The sequence below is a fragment of the Lethenteron reissneri genome, chromosome 36 (genome assembly GCF_015708825.2).
Source record: "Lethenteron reissneri isolate LAM-NWPU_2019-01 chromosome 36, ASM1570882v1, whole genome shotgun sequence".
Taxonomy (NCBI): domain Eukaryota; kingdom Metazoa; phylum Chordata; class Hyperoartia; order Petromyzontiformes; family Petromyzontidae; genus Lethenteron; species Lethenteron reissneri.
Genome location: NC_083814.1, coordinates 4,737,047 through 4,758,355, shown reverse-complemented (window position 1 = coordinate 4,758,355; position 21,309 = coordinate 4,737,047). Strand labels below are relative to the sequence as shown.

General features: G+C 39.2%; 1 protein-coding gene across 2 annotated transcripts in view; it reads left to right on the top strand.

Annotated features, from left to right (window-relative positions):
• LOC133351031 (mucin-19-like) overlaps positions 1–21,309 on the top strand; it is a 285,024-nt gene that overhangs the window by 21,910 nt on the left and 241,805 nt on the right. For both annotated transcript variants that reach the window (XM_061565914.1, XM_061565915.1), the window contains 15 exons: positions 1,493–1,762; positions 2,812–2,949; positions 6,906–7,028; positions 7,472–7,597; positions 8,490–8,603; positions 8,918–9,031; positions 10,207–10,317; positions 10,989–11,102; positions 12,224–12,337; positions 12,999–13,124; positions 13,661–13,794; positions 16,429–16,590; positions 17,025–17,207; positions 18,606–18,736; positions 19,947–20,041. In XM_061565914.1, coding sequence (XP_061421898.1) covers positions 1,493–1,762; positions 2,812–2,949; positions 6,906–7,028; positions 7,472–7,597; positions 8,490–8,603; positions 8,918–9,031; positions 10,207–10,317; positions 10,989–11,102; positions 12,224–12,337; positions 12,999–13,124; positions 13,661–13,794; positions 16,429–16,590; positions 17,025–17,207; positions 18,606–18,736; positions 19,947–20,041 — 2,055 coding nt within the window. The remainder of the gene's footprint in view (positions 1–1,492; positions 1,763–2,811; positions 2,950–6,905; positions 7,029–7,471; positions 7,598–8,489; positions 8,604–8,917; positions 9,032–10,206; positions 10,318–10,988; positions 11,103–12,223; positions 12,338–12,998; positions 13,125–13,660; positions 13,795–16,428; positions 16,591–17,024; positions 17,208–18,605; positions 18,737–19,946; positions 20,042–21,309) is intronic.

The following is a 21,309-nucleotide window of genomic DNA, read 5'->3' as shown; positions in this document are numbered from 1 at the left end:
CTCAATAATGACAAACTTGGTCTACCGTTCTCTGTCTGTTGATTAGACAAATTAGCTCAACTTAATACAAGATGGCCACATTGCAGTTCTTCAGGAACTGGCGGGTTTGCATAATGCTTAAGCCCCGAAAACATTTTGTATGCACAGTGCACGTTTTTTGTGTTGTTTTGTGTTGTATATACCCAGGGTAATCATTGCAAGTGGATCAGGATTAAAATGATGAAAGACATCAGAATAGAGCAATTCTTGTGAATTTGAACTTGATAAATGGAGATACAGATGTATAACTACAAAAAGCGTTCCATATGTTTTGCTGCTATCTTTGATGTATGGACGGGTAAGCATAGGGATATGTCCACAGACTGAAACCGTCACGGGAGGGCACATTTGGATGAGGGAACAAACACAAACCCGTTTAACACGTAGACTTTCACGACCAATATTATACATAAAAAGTGTTTTGTGTTAGATCACGTAAATATCAATGGGGTTTACTCTCCAACACACCGATGTGCTGAAGTAGTAACTAATTGCCACGTTTTGTGTACGTGACAAACCTTACTAAATGGCTGTCGGGTGGTGTCGGTTTAACGACACATTTATATTTACGCGATCTAACCTAAAAAATTCCTCTTAAAGGAAAACACAGCAGATTAACTAAAGATACACTCCTTTAAAAACGTTTTTTTTAAACAACGCTTTTATTAACAACTTCGTTTAACTCACGGTCGAGAAGTACAGTACGTCAATGGCGCCTGCGTTTTGTGCGGGCCAATTCCACAGTTTAGGGACCGCGGCGTTTTTTGACCTTCACAAAAATATAGAATTAATTTACCGTCCATACAAATATTGTAATTGCTTGAAAGGAGGCAATTAATCGATGAATTGATGCCGATTTTCACACAGGCGTGCATTGCCACCGGATCTGAATACGTGTGCAAAATTTGGAATTGATTGGACAGCAGGAAGTAGACTAACTTTTGATTACAAGATTTGACCACGACAAACACAAGTGAAGTTAAATAAAACCGTTGAATAAAGTGAGCATGCATGGCTGATTGACAACTGTTGACGGAGCGCCAGCCAAAAGAGAGCAATGCACACCACGAGGAAAAACCAGTGGAGTTGGAGTGATGAAATCATTTCATGAACACGAGTGCTTATTCATTTACTGTATAAGGGTATATCATCTATTGTGATATTCCCCCCCTGCTGGAGTTAGTACATTTTAACACGTGTTGGCGTGTGTTAAAAACAACCACAACACGCAACAGCAACAAATTGAGGCAGTGACACTCTAGTTTTTAATGTATAGCTTCTACCAACGTGCACAACCGATTAGCATGGTTGACTACGTAGGGTTCGAAAGAAGTTCAACACACATCGGGACGTGTTTCTTATTATCAAATCGGATGCTGGTTTGAAGGGCACACAAATGTTTGAATTTCCTGTCCATAGTTAACGCCATACTAAATCGTTTTGTACTCATCAGTTCCAGGGAATGCAAGGAATTTGACCTTCACCAGTCAAGGAGTGACCAACAAGTCCTTGGAAATTGTCTGGACGAGCGCTCAGGGCGACGTGGCACAATATTCGGTGCTCATCTCTCCGGCAAACGTTTCTGCCCTTTCCATCAGTCCAAATGGGTTACTCATCGCCAAGTTTGATAATTTGAGAGCAGGTGTCCTCTATGTCATCAACGTGAAAACCATTGATTATGGGAATAACTCCAATGATGGGGTATCTGTGACGCAAAGAACAGGTAACTTATCTCTGTAGCCTTTTAGTAGTAACTGAGGTTGCTTTCACAATGCTTACAGCAATTCGTTTGCACATATACAGCACAGCAGAAATGCAATAATTCGTGTTGATTTGAGAGGCTATGTCACAAATCATGTAATCAGCAGCACACCGCGCAGGTTTGACCAAACAATCCATGCAATGTGTTCTTTTGCGCCCACGCGGTTGTGTGATGCAGATAATAGCATGAAAGATTCCATTAATCCGTGAAAAATGTGCGCATGACAGGGGAAGCGTGCCTAAATTCATCCGCGAGTGGTTTCGTTTCTTCTCAGACCCAAATTGTGTCAAATCCGCTATCAACGCGTATCGTTTTGTTACTCAACAAACCTCGACAGCGCAGTCCTCCTACGTTCGCCCCACCCGCTTGCACGGACCGCGATTTCCGTTTTCGTGAAGCATTTTGAATCCACCGCGGTTTGCCGCGGAATTATCAGAGGGCATCGCGAACCAACAAATATAATTATCCGCGAATTACAAGGATTCGTAGATTATTTAAATTAGAATTATTGGTGTTCTGCTGCAACTTGTTTATCATTTATACCCAAAAATGCCGTCAGTACACACACTTCTGTAGATTTACACTGTTTCATTAACATTTAGCGTGTCAAGTTATCAACATTAGTCACGTATATGGCGTCAGATATCATCAATTGAGTATCTATAAATGGATGACCATGTGTTAATTAAAGTATAATTCCTATTATCTGTAACCCGATTACCCACGACTCTTATTATCCATAAGCTGTAGTATTTGTGGAAACCTATTATCCATGGCCCTATGGTTTCCTATTGTAAAATGTATACGTTAAGTCAATGTGTGGTTAATCGCAACCACAAAATTCAATCTCACCACAACATCACTGCAGATAAGAGGATATACTGTGTGCAGCTGTTTATATTTTTAGATATCCAGTGTGTGCTGAGATAGTTATTAAAAAAAATCTATACAATTGCATTAATTTGTCCTTTTCAGCATCGTCTTAATTTCGCTTCTCGTTCACTTTATAGACGTTGACGAGTGCAGCGATGGGAGCAACAAATGCGCTCAGGTGTGCAATGAGCTGAACCTCTTTGAGAACAGCCAGGGCTACAACTGCAGCTGCTTCGGTGGCTTCAAGATGCAGCAAGATGGCATAAGTTGTCAGCGTGAGTTAACGGCACATAATTTTCTGCGCATAATGTGTCGAGGTTATTTCACAGTACACTTGATCGAGACACGCATCTTCTGGTGTAATCGGGATCCTATTTTCCATTTTAATGTAGTCTTCTTCCACTCCAAGAAATGTTAACGTAGAAAAATACAGTAAAGGGAAACATTTACATATGTTTTGGAAGTAAAAGTAATGATGGTGTGTGTGTATACATGTAGTGCTGAACTCAACATGACAGCTTCTTGCTTTTCTTCCTCACTTTATTCCACTAATAGCGATTAACATTCCTTCAGCGCGTTCTCCGCTCGCTCGCCGCCGCGTTCTGCCGGCCTCGCTCGCTCCGCGTCTCTCACTCTGTCGACTCTCCTCTCCACTCTCTCCGTCACAGTTCAGTCGCTCTTTATCGGCTTCGCCGTCACACTGCTACCCTATACTTCTCCACTGCTACCCTATACTTCTCCACTGCTACCCTATACTTCTCCACTGCTACCCTATACTTCTCCACTGCTACCCTATACTTCTCCACTGCTACCCTATACTTCTCCACTGTTACCCTATACTTCTCCACTGCTACCCTATACTTCTCCACTGCTACCCTATACTTCTCCACTGCTACCCTATACTTCTCCACTGCTTCTGGCTCCGCTGTTTCCGCTCCAACATTCTTCTTCTCCTCCCAGGCGCGAACTCCCGTCTCCTTCAAAACCCCCTCCCTTTATGCCCAAGCCAATTAATCTCTAATTAATCAGGTGGCGTCCCCCGCGACGCCCCTCGCCCCCAGCACCCACCACGTGTTCCAGACAACGCGGCGCCACTTAGCGACAACAACCTCCCGGCCAATCAGCGCCCTGCATCCTTAATCGCCCCCTACCCGTCCCTGGCCTCCTCCTCGCATCTTGACGACAATAACAACCTCGACCTCGTATGCTCCCACTGTACTCTGCGCGCACGTGCCCCGACTTCCGCGCGTGGCGCATATTTCAGGCACTACATACAATGTGTAGAGTGGTGATTGGTTGCAATAGTGGCGAATGTCGATTTAAATTCCTGGCAACGTCGATTTAAATTCCTGGCAAAGCACATAAGACGGCTGGCGATATCCAAATTTGACCCAGGCCTCCCCAAAGTCAACGTAGCCTTTAAAATAAATATTTATATAAAAATTAGTGGAGCCGGTCCAGCTCCTGTCCCCTCTCCTCCTGTAGTTAATCGCCCAATAACGATCATATCTAGGAACATTTAACATACAAACATCTGCCAGAAACATTAATGTTCCTCCTAAACGTCCGAGTTCATCATAATACTTACACGTTTCGTTTAGCCTCGAATTCTATGAACAATGTCAATAAGAAAAATCATATTTAACTGACAAAACATCAAAAACAGTTATTGTTTCTTATATTAATGTCACCGCTGCCATAGCGCATGTTCTGCTCAGCCCCATTAGCTCGCTCAATGTTGAAACTAAGCTCTGATCAGCCATCGTGCGCCTTTCCAATGTACAGCTCTACATCGCAACAACACCACTATCACCCAGCGTTTGCAATTGCAAAAACGACTTCAGTTTTTCAAAACCAAAACGCACTCATCATCTTCCAACTCCGTTATAGCTATTGATTCGAGTTGTATTGCTCAAAGTAAACAAGTTTATTAACACTCGTAATACTGATTAAAGAACTCGCCACGAAGCCGATTTTCCGCGCAAATACTGCTAAGTGGTGGAAGGAGTGGAGGAGATGGCTGACTGATGCTGCCCCCACGTGTGGTGGTTGTCAGTACTGCTTGCCGCTTGCTTGCTGCTGATGCTGCTGCACTTCAAGGCATCAACGCCACTCAACTTTGCCTCCCGACTCGCGATCAGCTCCGCAAGACGCGCTCCGTCTGCGTCACGTCCCAGACGCGCTCGTTATTTCCATTCATAGTGCGCGCATGTACAACAAAAATAAGCGCTCGTTATTTCCATTCATAGTGCGCGCATGTACAACAAAAATAAGCGCTCGTTATTTCCATTCATAGTGCGCGCATGTACAACAAAAATAAGCGCTCGTTATTTCCATTCATAGTGCGCGCATGTACAACAAAAATAAGCGCTCGTTATTTCCATTCATAGTGCGCGCATGTACAACAAAAATAAGCGCTCGTTATTTCCATTCATAGTGCGCGCATGTACAACAAAAATAAGCGCTCGTTATTTCCATTCATAGTGCGCGCATGTACAACAAAAATAAGCGCTCGTTATTTCCATTCATAGTGCGCGCATGTACAACAAAAATAAGCGCTCGTTATTTCCATTCATAGTGCGCGCATGTACAACAAAAATAAGCGCTCGTTATTTCCATTCATAGTGCGCGCATGTACAACAAAAATAAGCGCTCGTTATTTCCATTCATAGTGCGCGCATGTACAAAAAAAATAAGCGCTCGTTATTTCCATTCATAGTGCGCGCATGTACAACAAAAATAAGCGCTCGTTATTTCCATTCATAGTGCGCGCATGTACAACAAAAATAAGCGCTCGTTATTTCCATTCATAGTGCGCGCATGTACAACAAAAATAAGCGCTCGTTATTTCCATTCATAGTGCGCGCATGTACAACAAAAATAAGCGCTCGTTATTTCCATTCATAGTGCGCGCATGTACAACAAAAATAAGCGCTCGTTATTTCCATTCATAGTGCGCGCATGTACAACAAAAATAAGCGCTCGTTATTTCCATTCATAGTGCGCGCATGTACAACAAAAATAAGTGCGAGTGAATCGAACGCGCCATTTCAAACCCGCGTTACGTAAAACGCGAGGCGACTCCACCGAGCTCCTGTCAGTCGATTGACGTAAATTTAACAGTGAGACATTATTATTATTGGAGCTAATGTAACAACACGCGGCTGAAAGGGCACTTAATCCACCCAAATCTAAACTGTGCACTTCGGGGGCTAGGGCCCCAATCCTTGATCACCATTGCATTAACTTAAATAATAATTTAAAAAACGCAACTAGTTACCCGTAGCTATTAGCAGAGTGCTCAAATTATACGTGTCATACGTGTGATTAATCATACGTGTGATTAATCACAGGTGAGCACACACCAGCATCAGGGAGACAAAGCTGGTGAGGTGTGATGCTGGCCACACTTCCTGTGTCCTAGACTGGTTCTTAATAAGTGTTTGCTGTGTGTTTAATTCAGATTTAGTTTAATATAGAAACATTAACAAATACAAGAACGGCAGTATATTAATTCTGTATCTCAGAGATGTGAATACAAATGCTGCCATATATGCTGTGACTGACCCAAAGTCTTACATATAGCTCATATTTTCAACCTTTATAAGATTTAAAGTACATATTTGAATCGTAAATCTAGGCAATGGTCACCAGTGCATAAGCAATTTGACCAATTGGATGCAACTGGGAGTGAAGTATCATATCATGGACAGAGCCAAATGGAAGAAGGCCATGATCACCGAAGTCTTTGAGAAAGGACACGGCTCATAGAGAATAGGAATTAGAAATGATAACTAAATATTTAGAAAATGACTTCACTGTATCATTTTAATCGTGGGATGGTAGGCTTGAATAAAGAAAATCAATGTCATTATTTAGAGTACAATATAGTATTGCCCTGCATCAAAAATGTAATCTAAACATTAAATTTCACATTCATCTGTTTTGGCCATCTCGTTACACCCAAACATCACATGGTAGCTGTTTAATAAGTTTACTGAATGTATATAAGCGCGTTCATATAAACAGATATATTTTTTTACAGCATACTAAATATATTTACAGTCAAATATAAAAAAATACATTAAATTTGCTTGTAAAAATATTGAGTCATTGTGTATGCATTACTGTACTGTTTCATTACACACGTTACGATTTGAATTGTGAACAATTACACTGCGATACCGTATGGAGGTTAATGCGCTGTATATGTTGTATGTTATTTTTTCAGCTATTGTGAGCTGCACACTGGCCTGTACCAATGGAAGGTGCTTTATTGATCCCAACACAAAGAGGCCAACCTGCTCCTGTAACAATGGTTACGTCCTTGATAAAAGCAAGCAAAACTGCTTAGGTAAAACTGGATTTGCCAGCACAGCTGACATACTATTGCACGATCAATCTGTTGTATTTTTATGCTTTCTCCCACCTAGTATCCATTCATTAGAGGAGATATCAGTAATACTGTATGTTTATTTAAAGCATTTAAGATTAAACATTGTTTTAAAATGTTATGTTTCTAATATGATGATTGTGCTTCACGTACCCTCAAACATACCTCTAGACCTGCTGATTAGCTAGCTATATAAGAATTATTATGATACATTGCCAATACTGTGTTGTTTAAGCTCAATTGCCTGTGCCTGATAACTACATGCAATGCTACAGAATGATACATATTTAAATGAATAGCTGTTAGTTGCAAGCAATGCAATAATTGTCATGATACATTGCCAATACTGTCTTGTTTAAGCTCAATTGCCTGATGACTGCATGCGGTGCTCTTGAACGATACAGATTTGAATGAATGTGAAGAACAGCCTAAACCGTGTGAGCAAGAATGCTCTAACACCATCGGAAGTTACAAGTGCTCCTGTTCTCCTGGGTTCACGCAGGATCTCGTTGTTGCTAACAGATGCATTGGTACGTGAAAACCGTCACTATGGAGATTTTTCCCAGTTCCACAGCCCTTGTGTTTTTTCTTTAAACAAACAAAGCATGATCGAGGGAAGAGTGATTGGTCTCACTGTCCCCCTACTCACGTAGGGGCAACGATCAGGAATTTTTAAGGGAGCGAATGAAGAGGGAAAGAAGGGGGAGGGGTGTACTCAAACAGAACCGCACAATAAAATAACATAGACACGAAATGAGTGAACTTGACGTTGTTAATTCCCCACATCATCTTGGTCATGGGTTTTTGTTTTACCATACTTCGTTAGTGCGGTTTGGGGGATGTGTTGTTAAGGATATTAATTTCATTGGTACAGCAAAATTGAGTTGAAAGAAATAAGTTGGACTGAACCATTATATTTTACATGATACACATGTGTACCATTGTACTATTAATAATGGTTACATACCTGTTACAACTTAATGCTGGGCGGTGGTTGCTTTGCACACCTGTAATCCAGGATGGTGGAGGTGAGAATTGGTGGATCGCACAAATAATTTGAAGCTCCCTTCCCGTGGGCATCAAGGTGCCATACCCTAGGCTCGCCAGGAGAAGGAAGAACACCGAGTCCAATAATAGCTATCATACGTTTTGATTCCTTTCAGGGATAAGAGTATTGCCCCCTTTACACGTGCGCTTTATCGCTGGGTGCTACAGTGGTTTGTTTCCTACTTGTACAGACACTCAGTAATTGCCTGAAAACATGTTTAAAAAATCCCAATGGAGGACCTTCGTGAAAAAAGAGTCCTTAGGGGGTTTGGGGGGGGGGGCCTCGTGGATTAACGAGTAAATCATTATTAGAATGAGCCTGTGTGCTACTCAAAGGCTTTACTCCATTTTTATGTTTTCTTTTGTTCCCCACAGATGTTGATGAGTGCCAGAGTAATCCTTGCACAAATTCTGGCACCTGTCAAAACATGGTAAATAAATTCTCCTGCCATTGTACCAGTGGGTGGACCGGTGTCTACTGTGATGAAGGTGAGTGGAACATTTTAATTACATCAATGTTTGTGGGGTAAATGCTTCTGAGCATGTGGATGTAGTCTATGAACTTATAATGGAAACAACATACTTATAGAGGCAACAATATGCTTGGTGACATTACTACTACATATTCTACGTGATGTCAGTTTGGGGCAAAACATGCTTACATGTACTGTATGTTAATTTCGTATAATACCATTTAGCAGAAATGTCGTAATCAAAATGTATTTTTGTAAAAAAAAAAGGTAACCGGGCGTTTTACATCGATGGGTATATTTCCATGACCTTTCGTGTGTCTGTTTTTGCAGATGTAAATGAATGTGCCTCTAGACCATGCTCCCATGGAGGAACCTGTGTCAACACACCGGGCTCCTTCTCTTGCAGATGTGCACCCGGTTGGAGTGGGACCCTCTGTACACTGCGTAAGCTGATACACATGCCGTTGGCTAGTTTTGATAAATTACTCGCAAAATCACTGAATTGGGAATAACCAGATAGCAACGTTGGCTCCTACTGGCAGATGAAAGCCCACATGCAGGCCAGTGTTGCGTGCGCTGAGTGCCGCACAGGGACAGCTGCCACTGGGGATCATCTTTAGCCGGACTGCAGCAGGGTATCAAAATGGTTGAGATGAGATACGATGGAGAACACTTTGAGTGCCCTATAAATGCAAATCCTTAAACGCATTCAAAAGTCCATGAATATTAACAAACATTTCTCTTTTTATTATTATTACACGCTTTTATTTAACTCACTCCGTCTGTTGTCGTAACTTCAAAAAATATTATAACTCAATTTTAACCACTTCCCAATGTGCTATCGACTGCAAACTTGGTATGCTTATGTCATACTGATGACAAGACTATATTCTATCATTAAAACATTAAAATATATATTTTTTAATATTTTACACGCTTTTTTATTTAACTGACTCTGTTGTATCCTCAAATCTTGTAACTCAATTTCAACCGTCTTCCCAATGTCGTATCGACTGCAAACTTGGTATAGGCATGTCATACTGATGACAATACTATATTCTATCATTGAAAATTTTAAATATATATTTTTAAACAATCTTTTTCACGGCTCTAATTGTCCACGCTCAACTCACGTTGCCTGTAAATCACCACGGTCCCTTACGTTACGGCAAGCCTCGGGGAGCCACGCCGAGGGGCGGGGGATGTGGAAGGAGGGGAGGGGCGATGGGGGAAGGGGGCAGGGGGAGGGGCAGCTTGGACAGTACATTTCATTAAAGCGTGTTTAAAAAAAAGTATTTTTAAATATTTTATTTATTTGTGTACACGGTTAACGATAGCAAAAACACATTTTCTATATGGGAAATGTAGATGTAGCACCAATGTCTGCACATTGATGCTTTTACACCTATAAACTTAACAAATAAAACGTATATATTAAATACAATTCTACAACCTCACACTGCCTATTTAGATCTTTTTTTTCAGCAGACATGAAACGGTGGTTAATACGAATGACATTTTGCGTCTCATTGTTGTTTATCTGTAGTGTGCAATGTGGCCCTGTGCCATCGTGCAGACTGCACAAGTTGTGTGTTCACACTGCCCTTTGCTTCCCTTAGTTGTGGATGAATGTGCTTCCAACCCGTGCATCCACGGCACCTGTGTGGATCAGGTCAACGCCTTCTTCTGCAGATGTGACGAGGGGTGGTCGGGCGACACATGCACTACGAGTGAGTCCTGATCATGCTCGTCTTCACTGAAAAACGTTCTAGATCGAACACATCTCAGCTTGTCTCATATACATATGGAGCATAACAAAAAAGTGTCTTTAGCCCAGTACGTGTGCTTCGTTCATAACAACCTCCCAAACACCGTCCTGTGGTGTGAGCAGGCAGATGCACTACTACGATAACTGAATTGCAACCCAGGAATAGGTAGTTTACTTCTACCCCTTACTATTGATTGTCGTGTTACTTGAATGCCTTTAAGCTGAAGTTTAACGGGCACATTTTCAGCTTTTAGAACTTTCTGGCCTTTCCAACATAAAGTTGTTGAGTGCTTATACATGAACGTGAAGAGTGTGTTTTGGTGCATATGTGTTCAGATAATGAACATGATGAAGCACTTCAAAACGCATTTTACATAATGTACTGTACTATATTTTCAAATGAGACACATGTGCAAAATAGTAGAGCGCATAAATAAACTCAACTCAACTGATAAATAAGTCCTGGCATTGAGAGAGAAGTAAATATGTCTAAAGATATGTGTAAGTGAATGTTGCGTGTGGGTAATTTGCGTATGAAAGTGGTTCTATCAAAATAATCGTTTGCTGCGCAATGCAGTTAAAAAGTGTATTAACCTTTTGTGTGTATAACCGCTGCGTTGTGATGTTGTTTAGACATCGACGACTGCGTGAATGCACAGTGCCAAAATGGTGCAACCTGCATTGACATTCTGAAGGGATACAACTGTTCCTGTGTGCTGGGATACAAAGGGCAATACTGCCAATACAGTAAGACTCATTTCCCACATTCTTTGTATTAAGTCAAATGTAAGAGTTTTCAACTCAGATGAGCATTAGGCTGTGTTTATATCATACTATTTCATAGCTTTTGTGATTGTGCTGTATACCTCTGTTGTATTTTCCAGTTGTACTTTGTGTTGCTTGGCATGATGTCCAACGTGTATTCAGTTCTCTTAAGAATCTGCTAGTATGTATAGCGAAACGTAGGACACATCATGCCATGGTGAAGAACATGCAGTGCCAACCAAGAAGACACGCTGTAGAATTGTGCGATCTCTTTTGGTTACGCTGAGCCAGTGGTAGAATTTCCACATTCATATGAAGGAGCCCATGTTTAGGTTGACCGCTGTTGTTGAGGAATGTCGAGAAAAGACGATCCCTGACTGGGATTATAACTCATAAGTATTCGAATGTATTGTAAATTATTACTTTTGAGTAACTTTAGTTTAGGGGGTAGAATTCTGGACTAAAAATCCTCACGCATGGGTATGATTTCCAATTAAATGAATGCCAATGAAAATAATCTTTTACATTTATCTGATTTCTCATTCCAAAATCAATGTGGGTTACTTGGAAGTTGACCATAGTTGTCATCCTACAAAATACAATGTGGGCTATTATTTTCTAATTTTTTTAATTGATTTCTATGAGAATCAAATGTGCCAGCAAGAGTGTGAATTTGAGTGAATCACATACTCCTCTTCGTGACTATGTCTGCTACACTTTCGTAACATTGTATTCCAAACCTATTCTTTTTTCGTAAGGCAGGAGGAAACATCAACAGTTTTGAAACATGTGAAAGTTAAATGCTAAGTTCTTTTAACAAATACAGGGAGGCGGTAGACACTGTATGGATTGCAGTGACACCGCTAGGATGTGCATGCATGGTGCATTCGTCGGTGATGTGATTCTAAACTTAGCAGGTCACTTACCCTATCCTGCCATGAAATCTGTATTATGTTCTGCGTGAGTCCTTATGTAATACTTTTTTGTCCCTCTCAACGTCTTGTGTTTCATTTGCAATGTATGATTAATGTAGCAGTCAACAGTGTAAATCTTGGACTGTTAAAGTGGCATTTACATGAATGATGTTTGTGATTTCTCAATAGATATCGATGACTGCATTGGAAACGAGTGTCAGCACAATAGCGCATGTCTGGATGGTGTCAATAGTTACTTGTGCCTTTGTCCGAGTGGATGGACTGGTCTTCGCTGTGCAACTGGTAAACATACATATACCATACTACTTATAACAATTGACGTATAACTACTTATAATACTTATAACATATACTTATAACAATTGAACATCGCTCATTTACTCGTTAAGCCATACATGGTACTGCATACATAGTTTGAACCGGTGGTCCAGTGGTTGGGGCACTGCACTATGAACCCCGTGACCTGAATTTGATATCTGAACCAGTCCTGGGCCTTGCCTTCATCAGATTGTAAATTGCTGTGTGGTGAAGTAAGGTCAAACTACCCTCATTACCAACACAGTGTGGGGAGGTCTTTATCCTGTCCATGGATTGAAGAAAAGGCTGTAAATGTGTATATATTTTTTACAACATATCTAACTTTTTTTTTAACTAAACCTGCGTCTTTTGGGAGGCTCTTCTACCAGCAGTGTTGTAAGCAAGCAACTACAGAGCTGCACCTTTCAAATATCTTAATATTACTTCGGTTTTAGTTGTTATGGTGAAGTTTGAGTAATGCTTGTTTTTCTCATGCCGAGAAGAACATAAAATGTTTTTGTTTTAAGCTTGCTGACCTTCATGAAAATAGAGTCTAAAATGTGATTTTTAAAGGATGCAATCTCAGCTCAGTACTCACAGCATGTCTACATGTATGTAACTGTGTGCACATTGTATGTTTTGTTCAGACATTAATGAGTGCGTAGTTGGACCTTTTCCCTGCCACGGAACGCTTGGGCTCTGTACCAACACGCCTGGCTCATACGCTTGCTCGTGCAAGCCTGGCTATGAGGGAGATGGCATTCAGTGCTTCGGTATGCAAACTCTGCTTTTGAGAATAATAAAACACACGATAATTCAATTTCAGTAAAGTTGTCACGTGGGTAATTCTGCGAATTGCTTTGGTTTGACAGCAAACTGAAATGTTAATAAGCAAGCATATTTTTGACAATTGTATATTGACGTTTGCTGAAGATTACATCCAGAATCAGCAGGTGTAAACAATGCATATTATATATACATATAATATATATATACATATAATACGCATTCCATTAACATTTAATATTTACAAATTCAATATCATGTATATGTCAATTAATTCAAAATAGAGATACTCATCTGATACTGATTGGATAAATACCTGACAATGCTGACTTCTGCAACTACGTATTGTGACCTTTCCAAATCATGAACTAGGGTTTAATGGTTTCTGAAAAAATTATCACTTCCCATTGACACCTTCATCTAAGCAAGACCTTTTCTATTACCCAAAAGTTACTTTAATGTGTTACAATTATATTCACTGTGAGAGTCTTTGTTTAATAGTGTAACTGATTTATTTTAACAGAGAAGAGGCTCTTCGATTATGGGAGAAATGTGTACGACCAAAGTCCGTATATTTGGGGCACAGACTACGTGTCTCCGTTCTTCTCACCACCGTACGGATTTCCATTCGGAACCAGGTTCTACCAACAGTTGTATGTAAGTAATGTCAACTGATGCTGTTACAAGATATTGTACAATACATATGTCAACGTCTGAAAATGGAATAAAATATTTTAAGAGTTTCATTATAGCTAAAGACGTCATATTGACCGGAATATGTTGAAGTTATTGAAATACTTACGTGCTGTTTTGTTGCCCGAGCATTGAGAACATAATTATTAAAACTCGCATATGTAAAAAAGAAAATTAAGGGAAGGTGCAACTCCTAAATAAATAAATTCATATCTGAAAATGGCTTTTCCCCTTTTTTGTGGCAACAAAACAGGTGTTAAGATGTTAAAACATCAAACTGAAACCTTTGACAAGGAATCATAACACCGTTTTGAGACTAGGCTCAAAAGAAAGCTGCCTCTGGTGTGGACCAATCAGTTTCAAAGACAATGCATATATTATCAGAGTACGTTTTTTTGTTTGCATTCTGACCACAAGTATTGTGGTTAATGCAGACATGATTCCTTGTAAAAGGTTTCACCTGTTTTGTTGCCAGAAAAAAGGGGAAACCCTATTCTCATATCTTGGTACATATCTCTTACAGATTTGTACCTAGGCTGTGTGTATCGGGCTGTCCAACACAAGTTTTATCAGTGTGAAAACACTTCTACCAGAGCTTTCTCTAACCATGCGATAGCAATGTGACTGCCATACATTTAAATAAAAATGTCAGAATGTAGTTGCATTTGTATGAAAACATATAATACAGCAACAGCTTGGTGTTCGCAGCCAATATGATTCGTAATATAATTTTGGGTTAGGACATTGCAAATGTTGTGGATTCCCTCTTCAACACACCGGTGGGCTAAAAAGTAGTGAACTATTTGTTTTTTGTCAACGTGACACATGTTTTACTGATTTGCCGTGTCGGGTGGTGGAGGGTTGCGACACATTTGTAAATAATGCGTCTAACCCAAACATCTTTATTATGAATAATACTGGTCACGAAAGCCTACGTGTTAAACTCACATTATGATCTGACTAAATCTGTGTCGATAAACCCTCATTACCTGACATAACCACACTACTTACATTGTCACGTGTACAAGGATTATTATTGTTTCAGGTCAACTGGTAAGTTGAAGAACAATTCCCAAAGACCAAATTTAGCAATTAGATACACAAAGTTTCGCTTGAAACTGCGTGAAACACCTTGAGGAAAATCCAGGAAATCGGGGAATCTGCTTAGCTAAATTTGGTTGTGAGTTCCGTTCTTTTTAAATCCTTTATATTAAGTTCGCATGCTTGCTTGCTTGCTTGCGTGCTTGCTTGCTTGCTTGCGTGCTTGCTTGCTTACGACCGTGCAAATCTTTCGGTCGTTTTTTAACCCACTTCCCGTGATCCAATCGAGCTGACATTTTCCACACAGACTCGTTGTGCCAGACAATTAATGTTCGTGAAAAAAAATTCCCAAAATTTTACACTTTTTAGGCAAAATTTTTTTATTTTACATATATTCAAATATAACTCATTCATCGCTTTGGCTGAACGTCACAGTATAAGAGCCCAGAGCGTAACCCCTCCACAGGCCGTGACGGAGTAGCGCAGTTGGTAGCGCCCTCGCTTCCCATGCCAAAGGTCGCGGGATCGATCCCCGCGTCCTCCACAGGCGAATATATTTTTAAATCCTTTATATTAAGTTCGCTGCCACGCATATAAAGGATTTATAGTGAAAAACTTTGTTTTTAAATCCTTTATTAGCACGTTTGTTTGGCTATATTGGGCGGTGGAGGGTCTGTTGATACGATTTTCGCCAGATAATGATGTGGCCTTACAGAAACATCTTTTGTCCATACAACTCTATTGATGTATGTATGTTGAACTTCTTTCGCACCGTATGTAGCCAACCGTGCTAATCGGAGGTGCGGGGGAAGGACAACAAACTAAAGACAAAAGCAGTTTTTTATATAGTTGATACAAGTATATCAAATTTACAGCATTCACACTTTAGATATGACACTGTAATATCCGACAATACACTTTTTAATTGTATTTTATATTAAAAAGAATGTTGTTGGACCGTCCAGTTAGATATCATATAGAGGTTAGCTATGTAGCCGTGAAGTAATACGGGCTTTGAATTTCAATTATTTCATGGATACGTTGCATACACTTTAAAGATGTGGGAAATCATTTGTATAATCATTAAGGAGCTTTTAATTGGGCATGGTATGTCCACCATTTAGAATGAAAAATCAATAATTCGTCCAATTATCTTGATGAAGGAGAAATTCTCATAAAGAATCACGGTGTTGGCTGTACACACATACAGGAACTGATTTTAAAACTGATTTTAATCCATGCTGAGATAGCGATGGTGCATGCAGTTTCACATAAACCAAAAAACCGTTGACTTGTTCAATAAATAAAACAACTTTTATAAAGCTATAGATAATTGTCTTCAATATTACACTCACTATGTCGAAGTAGTTTATTTTATTTTAATTGTGAGGTTGCCTAATTTGTGCAATTATTCATATTGCCTAATTTGTGTAATGCCCAGTTCTTTGTTTGTTGTCCTATTTGAATTGTGCAAAAGTGGCACTGGTGCATTTGTTTTCTGTCATTTAAGATGCTCAGATATTTTAATTGATGCACGTTTGTGCGTGTGGTATCCAGTTCACAGACAACGGGTTGATTGTGTTCAAAGAAAACGAAGACCAATCAAAGTTTGCTTATCCCAATCCAACTAGAAATTCATGGTGGTACTATACTCCCATGATTGCAGTTTTCTGGGACGATTGTGACTTCTCATCCGGCATTGGAAAAATATATTACCAGGTTTGTGTGCTGTACGCTGAAGAGTGTAAAAGCCATCGGCACCTCTGTATCCAGTTGCTGTTATTGTTGTTAGCCTGTAACTACCCACTCCTGGGCAAAGGTCTGCCCCATTTTCTTCCATGCCTTTCTTTCCTCGGTTTTCAAGTAGTGAACCTCCAAACTCTTTTATTTCGTCTCGCCATCTCTTTCACCGTCTTTTTTTTTCTTCGATTGCCTTCTCTTCACTATGCACTATGTAGTTAATTTCCTCTATCACTCATCAATTGTTGTCATGATGTGTCCTGCCCATTTCCACTTGATTTATTTTTCCGTGCATTAAATATATCTAGCTTTCACGTGAATGCACACATTTGCAAACCTAACATAAATGTATTGCTGGAGTAAATGTTGGGCTTCGTATTTCCACCTCAAACAACATTGCTTCCATTTTGCAGGAGTATGACTTTACTGTGGGCAACCCGAGCCAAAATGCAATAGAGCTCCGTCAAAAGGTGCAGGAGCAGGTCCGAGCCAACTTCAGCTCTACGTCGGATATACAAAACTATGTGCCCACCTGGATGTTAAAGATCACCTGGGAGGAAGCTCCTGCTGTGCCAGCAAGCAACAATGGCAGATATGTAAGAATATTTAGCTACTCAATTGCAGGTCATACTTGAATGTCACTTCATATATTTTTTTACATTTTTAATGCATTTTTCAATAAATGTTTTGTGTGTGTGCATGTGTAGGTATTAAGTATACAAAACAAATCTCGCAAATAATGATTTTATTTAATCAAATGTGGCTTGATTTTTTGGGCATAAAAAACATATATGTAATCCAATAACAATAAGTATTTGATATATGTTAGTCAATAATAACTGTATTTATTGAATTTTAATGATATTTGATAATCACACAAAAATCACAGTTACATAATTTCTTTATTTTATTTGTTTTGGTTTGGCACATTATCTTGTCCCGGCAATATGTTACCTCAGCAGACATAAGGTAAACTTGAAATGTCCTACGTGACCTAGACCCGAGTGGGTTCTGGGTCTATCGGGTGTGAGGCACGATCCATCACATACTCAGGCACATGCCGTCACACCATACTAAGCCATGCATGCCACGCAAGGCCTCCACACACCTCGTCAGTCATGGGAGTTGTTAAGACCATGCTTCACCATGCTGGTCGGTTTGAGTTTGTGAGGTTGGTGGTGGAGGGGGGGACAAGACTGGTTCAGATATCTCTCGTAACTGTTGTTAGCCATGGGTGGGGATTGAATGCATTTGCCAGGTCTTGAGTGAAGCACACTCACCAACGTCTCTCCCCTTACCGCGGTGAAGCATTGCATAGTTATTTGTAATAAAATGTATTAAAAAAATTGTATTTCTGTAAATGGGAATTGAAAAATAATATTCGTAAACGTGCCACTTATGCATAGGTTATAAATAGATGTCACGAGATGTTTACGGTCAGCTCATATTTCAGATCCCGTTGAGTTTTTTTTTCTGGATAGGGTTGCATGGCACTGCAATGGTGTTTAGCAATTTTTTGTTTGGACTCGGATTTCAATGCAACACTTGCTGCATTCCAGCTAATTCTTTGTCCCCGCTGAGGCCCATACACGAGTCAAATTATTTTGACTTGACTTCATAACTCGTAGACCTTCCTGTCCATGCCTCATGTGGGGTGCAACTTGGCATACACCTGCAGGATTGACACATTTTATCTGACTATGCCATGGAAATTACTTGACTGTACTTCACTACATTCTTCAATCAGTACCTTCCAAAAAACTTTGAAACTAAAGTGAGTTTTTATATCTTCTCTCACGAAGTCCTAAATAGTATAAGCATTTACATGTTTATCTTCAATATTTGTTACTGTAAAATTGTAGCCAACCACAATGACATGTTTACTCTAAGCAAATTGAATGTCAATATACATCTCTCAGTCGTACTGCATGTTGTTTGGAATAATATCCATTTGATATCCATTCTGCATGAATTTATATTTGTTTACTTTTCAGACAAACACATTCCAAGCCATCTTGAGCACAGATGGCATATTTTCATTCTGCCTACAAATATTTAAGGATGGAGGCATGCGATGGAGAACAGAAGTTAGAGATGTCAACAATGTTGTCATGGGCTTCATGAGGTAGGTCAAACATCACCGATATAGATGGTAACTGTTTTTGGTGAGTTTGAAAATGTAATAATTCATTGAAAAATCATATTTTATGAGTTATATACCGGATGATCCATTTATAACATCGCGCCATGGTGGTGAGATGTTAACTACCTCGCCTGGTATACAGGAGGTTGTGGGTTCGATCCCAATCCCGATGTCTGTATATTTAGATTTTGCATGTTCTCCCAGTGGTAGCATGGTTTTTTCTCCATGTCCGCTGTTGTTTCCCTCCACATTTAGAATCTACATGCGTTTAGATTATTTGGCTGCTATAAATTTCTACGTGATAAGCCACTTCTTTGAGCTATCATTTGTAGCCAGGTTGCTTCTGAAAAGAGCTATATAGCTCTTTATTGATTTCTAACGACCTTTTGGTGTACTGCAGAACAGGTGATTGAATATTGTATAAACAATGGCACTATATCCTATCGAGGAGAGCATTAAACGATCTAATATGTAGTATTGAGTTCGGTGAGAGACTTGTAGAGGCTTTGAAATATAATTGGTTATTTCTCTATTGATTTCTCCATATCATTGTAATGGGGGTGTCTAAAAATGGATCACCCTGTATTTCCATAACTTGATGCTACTACATTCGTTGTATCGAATACATCAGTATTTTCATAAGATTAACCTTGTGTTACTTTAACACACTTTGTTTTAGATGTTAGAATACCTATGGTAACAGTGTATGATTTCTGCAAAGTATGTTGTTACTTTGTTGGATATTTGTTTAAAAATCCACCTTGAATGATCAACCGATTTGAAAACATACGGAATCAGAATTTGACCATAAATGTGTTTTTGTTTATTATATTTGCGTGTTTTTATTAAATTTCAAAGTAATAATTGTATTGTACACATTACATTGAAAACTAAAAATGTACTCTTTAGGCAAACTAAAGTAGTATTAAAGAAGACAGTATATCTTGATTTTTTATGTTTGAATTTGTTGATGACAATTGGATACATTAAAATTGCAATTGAAAGTCTAAATAATAACGGATCATTATTTATTTGAATTATATTGTTGAATCGTCATTCTTTAAAATCCTCTCAAGATGTTTGAGTCGTTCAACATTTATGCATGAATGAGTTGTTGTGTTAATTTCTCTAATCTCTTACATGAGTGTTTGGATGATGTGTTTTTTCTTCCCATCATTCCTTCCCTTATCAGTGGATACGGAAATAGCCTTTACATTGACCCAATCTCAGTGTCGCCAAATGTCACCGTACGATATCGTCCAGACCAGGCTGTTGGAACAAATACAGGTATTCATATGAATTTGTAGTGATCAAATGTGACTGTATACATGTTATAGAATTGTTTGCAAGAGTGGATATTGTAGGTTTGTGTTCTTGGTCGTATGAATTTACATGCCCATTAACTCTATACGAAGAAAAGGTTATTAATCAAATAACAAATTCGTTATACAGTTGAGAAAAATTAATAGAAACAAATAGAGAAACGCAATTATAAAAGTGCAATGTACAACATGGAATTGTAAATGTACGCACACTGCGCACCTTGCAATTGCATTCCTTTATGCATTCGTGCACATTTTCCGCATCCACGAACTTAAGAGATGCATTCTCTCCTGTGATGAATCAATTAAACCATTTAAACATTTTAAGATGAACATACTGCAGCATGACAGAAAGGCGGATAGTCTTCAGACTTGCTGTGCGTCAATGTTGTCACGCAACACGTAGCAGCACAATGTATGGTATATTGCAAACCGGTATTTTTCCGGTTTCTGTTAAAAAAAAGATACGCCTCTGTTGAAATACCCTGTCCTTTGCACGTGAATGAAAACACCTGCACACTACTGTCGTAGATCCTATCTTGGTGTCAAAATACATCTTGACATTGGGATGTTGGCGTGACTTTGTCAGAAGCCAGCACACTTTGCAATTCCATTGAGATTGTCTTAGAAAAGTAAAAAAAAATTTATTTTACCACACAGTGTCTAAGTAGGGAGTATTATTACCATGGATTTTGTATAAAATTGACCATATTTTGAAGGTTGGCATTTCCCAGGCAATTGGTTTTCAATTAACCACTCGCAAAAAATGTACAACCCTTCCATGCGGTGGTGAATAAACTTGAAAAGAAGAACATATGGATGTCTGTCTGCTAGTAAATTGCGTAAATGTTTTGTGATTCTCATTGTGTGGCATGCTGCTGAACTATTTTAGTGACGATGCCACATAATGGAAGACGCACAAGTCACACCACGTGTTGAGAAACCCCCCAAATTTATTAAGTATCACTCTGTTCTTTTTGGGACCACATTATCCGACCCAAATTTAATTAGGATATTAGTCTGGAGTTATGTTGTCCTTATTCTTAGACTATATAGAATGTATTCACCATATTTCATACAGTTTTGCAACTTTAGCAAGTTCATTAGACAGTTTGTGAAATGTTTGTAAACTCATTAATATATTGACTGTGTTTAAAATGAATACTACATTTTTGTTGCTATGTATATTCAATCAATACAATTTTAATTAGTTTGGTGCCATTCACAATAATT